General features: G+C 33.2%; 1 protein-coding gene across 4 annotated transcripts in view; it reads left to right on the top strand.

The window, feature by feature from the left end:
- Nucleotides 1-5,752, top strand: part of LOC106474466 (breast carcinoma-amplified sequence 3-like) — a 25,302-nt gene that overhangs the window by 16,961 nt on the left and 2,589 nt on the right. For 3 of the 4 annotated variants that reach the window (XM_022402774.1, XM_022402776.1, XM_022402775.1), the window contains exons 17-23: nucleotides 303-459; nucleotides 2,003-2,109; nucleotides 2,768-2,865; nucleotides 3,169-3,356; nucleotides 4,093-4,196; nucleotides 5,313-5,478; nucleotides 5,692-5,720. In XM_022402774.1, coding sequence (XP_022258482.1) covers nucleotides 303-459; nucleotides 2,003-2,109; nucleotides 2,768-2,865; nucleotides 3,169-3,356; nucleotides 4,093-4,196; nucleotides 5,313-5,478; nucleotides 5,692-5,720 — 849 coding nt within the window. Of the gene's footprint in view, nucleotides 1-302; nucleotides 460-2,002; nucleotides 2,110-2,767; nucleotides 2,866-3,168; nucleotides 3,357-4,092; nucleotides 4,197-5,312; nucleotides 5,527-5,691; nucleotides 5,721-5,752 lie in introns of all 4 variants that reach the window. The other variant, XM_013935160.2, reaches the window with a different exon arrangement.

The following is a 5,752-nucleotide window of genomic DNA, read 5'->3' as shown; positions in this document are numbered from 1 at the left end:
TACGTACGTTTAGTTATTACTATATTTATTAGTATATTAAGTTAGTACGTTTACTTTTTCTTTACTTACTATCTGTGTATATATATATATATATATATATATATATACACACACACACACACAATAAGCAATATTTTTTTGTTGCTCTGGAAGTATTAATCTATTAATCTGTTTTGTGACAATACCTCTGAAGGGTTATGCATATTACCATTATGTATATCTTGAATAGTTTGTTTTTCTTAATCAGGAAAAGTGATTACATAATTAGTTTTGTTACATTTCAATTTATCTTTGTTGTCCAGACAAGCGAGTATTGGATTCACTTTTTATTATTGGGTGCCATGGTAACTTAACTGAATATAGTCTTGAACCCAGAGTGGCTAGTGGACAACAGAAGGTCACTGAAGAGTCACCAATTGAACTGGAAGTGATGGCACAGGCACAGTGGAATTTACAAAGGTGAGTCGGGGATTTTATCTATTCTCCAAAAAGTGGAAACTTTTATTAACGTGATTTGGGGTTGGAGAGGATATCCCTGTTCTTTGCATTTTGACAGAAAAATTAATTAAATAAATTTAATGAAACTTTCAAAATAATGTCTTGTTTCTAGGTTTTGAAATTTCTGAAAAAATATAAAAAATATTTCCTTTCATCTTACTGATGAGAAAGTTTCATCAGTTTATTTCTTTTGATACGTTATTTTGCTAATTGAAACAGCAAACTTCCTGCTTTAAACCATATAATTATAGTTAGTCTCCAGAAATAAATTATTGTATAGTGTACATTAGTGTGAAAACAGTATATTCAATTTAAAAAAGCGATGGACACATTTAGCTTATCATACTTGCTAAACTTTGATGCCTCGTCGTAGAAGAATATTCCTGTACTTTTAACACAGATATATCATCATCATCAAACAAAAACATTCAAGCCCCTTAATTAATTTGGAAGTATTACAAAGCTGTCTTGAGGTTACTTATTACCCTTTACTGCACCTAATTTTACCCTAACTAATTTACAATTTAGATTACATAGCATTAAAGCTTAGTCTTTCCCTTTTCAAGGCTGAGAACCAGTTGAATTTCTTAATACCCTTCCAGGCAGTGCAGTAAATGCAAGTTGTACAAACAGGAAATAAATGCCAAGCTAACTGAATTTGCTAAAACATTAATGAGAGAAATACAAGCTTGAGAGTATGCAAAAATAAAAAAATTATACTGTTTACACTTCTGACCTAAAGATGCCAAATAATTGAAAAATGAACATTTTAAACATTTATGAAATGAACTAAATAAAGATTTTATATCACTAAGGTACCATTTATGCAATATTTTGTTGAAATAGAATTGCATTTCGAACATGTGCACTAGGAATGACTTGGACTCCTACTGATTGGAAGAATTATCAACCACCTATTTCACAAGCTTTTTTTTGTGCACGGCAGATGTAGATTATAAAGCCCATGTAGAAAAAAATTATTGATAGATAAAATGTTTTAATGTCACTCTTAACGTATCAAATGCACTATGAACAACAATACTTGTATGAGTTAGTAGCATGCAGTGTACTGAGATAACATAATAACAGTTACTCATTATAAGATGTACTGGAACCAAGCATAGTCTAATGGTTAGCATGCCAGATTATGAATCTGTGGGTCAAATATTCTCATTAGGGGGGGTTGAGAGAGTTATAAGTGTGACAATCATACTCAATAGCCCAAGAATGAATAATGGGTGTTGTTGATTAACTGCATTTCCTCTATCAGTTCAAAGTTAAGGATGGTTAGTTCAGAAAGGCCACAAGCAGCCTTGCATGAATATCTGAAACAAACAGAAAAAAACGATAATATGTTCTGGGAGTTTATGTAATGGAAACTTGCATATAAGAAAATTATGAAAATCAATTTAGAGAAAACTATAATTTTGTTCAGCATAGTTTGCATTTAATGTATGGATTCACTATTTTGGAGTAGACAAATCATGTACTTATTTTCTCATAGGTTACACTCTTCGGCTGAGCTTCGACCTCCACTACTCAGTACAAACCCCCTCATTATAGCCAGTGAGAATTTTGTAGCCCTACATAGTGGGAAGGACAAGAAGCAGGGTAAGTTGATCTTGTCATTTTCAATAGCTGCTAACCATGGACAATCAGGGGCAATTAATATTTGGAGCATAAAACATGCTTAAACTTTTTTTTTTATTGTGTAATTGGAGGACCTACACCTTTAAGTCTTTGATGTATTGAGCAGGGTCCTTAGGTAAACTTTAAGTTAGGTTAATTTGATGAATGTGACAGAACATCATAACTTTTCAACTGTAAGTTACTGCCGTATTAACTCCCCCCCACCTTAGAATGCATTGTTCCAGTTTCTAAAGTAGACAATGAACATGTTCTTGTGTTATGAATATTGCATAACCTTTTATTGGTATTCTTATGCTTTTAAACTACAGAGCATGTAATAAACAACAATACGTTGAGCTTCATTAACAGTCGTGATGAATATTGGTACCCAGACAGGTCTAGACTGTATGAAGAATAATATACAAGTTTCAACCCTCACAAACTGGAACAGATTATATTTTATTGTTAAAGCCTCCTGGTATGGAAATTTGATACTAGTACTTTGCAAGCACAACTGTAGTTTAGTGTGTGAGAAATTTCTCAAGCATGTGTAACATAACATTGAATAACTTATGTATAGATTTAGATGAACAGATTGCTGTCGTATCAAAGACTCCTAAATACTTATTATTATCATTAGATAGTGGAATATCATATTCCTCAGCTCTTGAAAGTGGCAAGGACCAGGAAGGCCAGTCAAATACTAAAGAAGACATTGAAGATAGCTGGTTATCACAGGCAAGTTAATAATATGTACTATGTAAACTTGAATCTCAACATCTGCAGCTTGAATAGTAATTGTAGCTTTTAAACACTGAAAAAAAAAATTAATAATTGCAAATGCCTTATACAGGTGTTAAATGACTTTCAAGCTCAGTATTGGTTTCATTATGGTGGATGTACATTTTGTCATTTATCCAGTTTTAACTTGATTCAAAAACTTTGTTGTATGCAGTTAAGTATTTTGTGCATAAGAAGAACTTGTGGTTAAATTACAGTTTACTTTGTGGAAGTTTGGTTTATAATATTTTTTCCCACCAGGTGGAGATTATAACTCATGCTGGACCTCCAAGAAGGCTCTGGATGGGTCCACAGTTTACCTTCAAAACTTTTCATCACTCCTCTAACACAACTGTGCTGTCCTCCACGTCGTCAGCATTGCTCTCGGATAGCCCCGAGATATCTTCATCCACTCTAGACTTCCAGCCTGATGGAGAAGATCTGCACAGGTCTGGAATATTACCATACAAAGAATTTTATTTCTAATTTGTGTTACTGAACTTTTGAAATAAGCGTAATCACTAATGATATGCATACATTTTGTTCAACATATTGCTGTATTTATGAAATTAAAATTCAATGTTGATGAAAGTTTGCCATGTTGGTTGTAAATTGGAAAAATAAACACTTTTCTGAAATTATAACGTATGGAACACTTCCTGTATTTTCAACTATGCAATAAACATATATGAATGTAATAAAGTACTTAATTGAAAGTGTGGAATAACATAATACTTGTCTGCCCATTTGTATTAACCTTACTAAAGTCAAAATGCATGTGCATGGTTTTGAAATACGTGAAAAACAGATTAAAGAAAATATTATCAAATTTATCATGTTTAAAATTTGTTAGTAAAAATTGATTTTTTTAAATCAAAAATTGGAATAGTTATTAGCAACTTCTAGCTTTGTTTAAGTGCCAGTCCTTGCTTGTACTAGTGTTATGAATAAGATAGTGAAATCATCTCTCAACATTTATAACAGTTTTGTTTTAAGACTGTTAACTTGACTGAAGTACATTTTACCTTGTCCAGTCTTTAGTGTTATTAGGAACTACTTCCTGGGTAAAGGAGAAAGCTACGTTTACCAAGGTTTAATGTTGTTCTAGTTAAGCAGATCTATTATTTGTGTTCATAATGTTTTCAGTATTAGAAATTGGTCACTAAGAATCTACTTTGTAACCAGCATTAGGCCTGTCCGGTCCAGTCCTATGACAATGCCAGGAGACCACCAGACACACTCCAAACCATCTGCTTCACCTGTTCTGATAGAAGCCACTTGTAGTTGGGGTATGTTTATCAAATTAGGTCACCCCTTAAGCTTTTTTAATTACCAAAACCAGGTGACTTTATATTATGACTGGAGTTGTGGACTTGGTCTTTGCATAAGCCTGATTTCTTTTATATGGAGATTGCCTTCATCATTGACCTTATTAAAAATGCTTCAAGTAACTTGAATAGATGTCTACTTGCACTAATATAAGGTGTACTTAACTACTCTTGGCTTAATCTAATAAGCACTTTGGTACTTGCATGTCCATTCACACAATTCTCTAGACATCTCTACACAAGGCCACATTGGTGCCTCCACCAGATAGCTACAGACTCAGCCGTCTTGCATGAATGAACATGGAAATATCAAAATGCCTATCATACTGACACACTTGTATACGTTAGGTGAGGTATGCATTCAAATTATTTTAAGATCTTAACTAAGGCCAATGAGAAACAAAGTTTCCATATATAGAGCCTGCTTTATCTTGGACTGAGGTCCTCAACTCAGCATATAGTTTACTTAAGCTTTATTGTGTTACTTTAAAGATCATCATTGTATATGAGACGCCTTCCACTTGATTTTGAGCTCCTCAGAGAGAAGCATGTAACTAAAAAAAGGTCTACCATATTTGTTTTTATTGTCCATTTCAAGCATGCTTACGTACCTAAAGGTTCATATTATTGCAACTCATAGTTTAGTAACACTATTAGAGTGCAAGGCTTTTTTAAACATTTTCACAATATAAAATTGAAATTAAGAAAATTTAACAGTAAAATGTTAAAGAACAGTTTCACATCTCTGAAATTTTAAATTCTTTTACCTGTTATAAAGCCATAATGGCTCAAGTTATTTTTTTATCTTAATTAACAGGTAGTATTGTTATTTCTCTAACCTAGACTGTAATATTTAAGTTCTCCAAATGCCAAAATCAAACTGATGTGATGAAAAGTGAAATGCTGCAAATTTCAAACAGAAAGTATGTTGGTTACCTTACTTTCTTGAAGCCTAAGTACTCCTCCATGAAACAGCAAAGGATTGTTAACATTATAAGAGATAGTGAGGCTTTCACTGCAAGGAGTTAAAATCCTTGTAGTAATAGCATAACCGATTTTGTTATGCTTATTGTTTAGGGAGTTTTGAACAACATTCTGGTATACTGGAGGTATGTGGTGGCCAGACAGAAGTAGGAGTGGTTGCTCCTCCGCCTGGTAAAGCAACAAAAGAACGGGGGCAGATAGAAGACAAACTGAGAGAATCTCTGGCTGATGCTATGATAGAAACACCAGCAAGAGACACCACAACTATTGATCCACATCACAACTATTGATCCTCCTAATAACACTGGTATGTTGAAAGATATAATATAGTTCAATTATGGCTGATGCTATGATAGAAACACCAACAAGAGACACCACAACTATTGATCCTCCTAATAACACTGGTATGTTGAAAGATATAATATAGTTCAATTATGGCTGATGCTATGATAGAAACACCAACAAGAGACATCACAACTATTGATCCTCCTAGTAACACTGGTATGTTGAAATATGTAACTTAGTTCAGTTAT

The sequence above is a fragment of the Limulus polyphemus genome, unplaced genomic scaffold, assembly GCF_000517525.1.
Source record: "Limulus polyphemus unplaced genomic scaffold, Limulus_polyphemus-2.1.2 Scaffold7255, whole genome shotgun sequence".
In the NCBI taxonomy this organism is placed as follows: Eukaryota; Metazoa; Arthropoda; class Merostomata; order Xiphosura; family Limulidae; genus Limulus; species Limulus polyphemus.
This window is presented reverse-complemented; position numbering and strand designations above follow the sequence as displayed.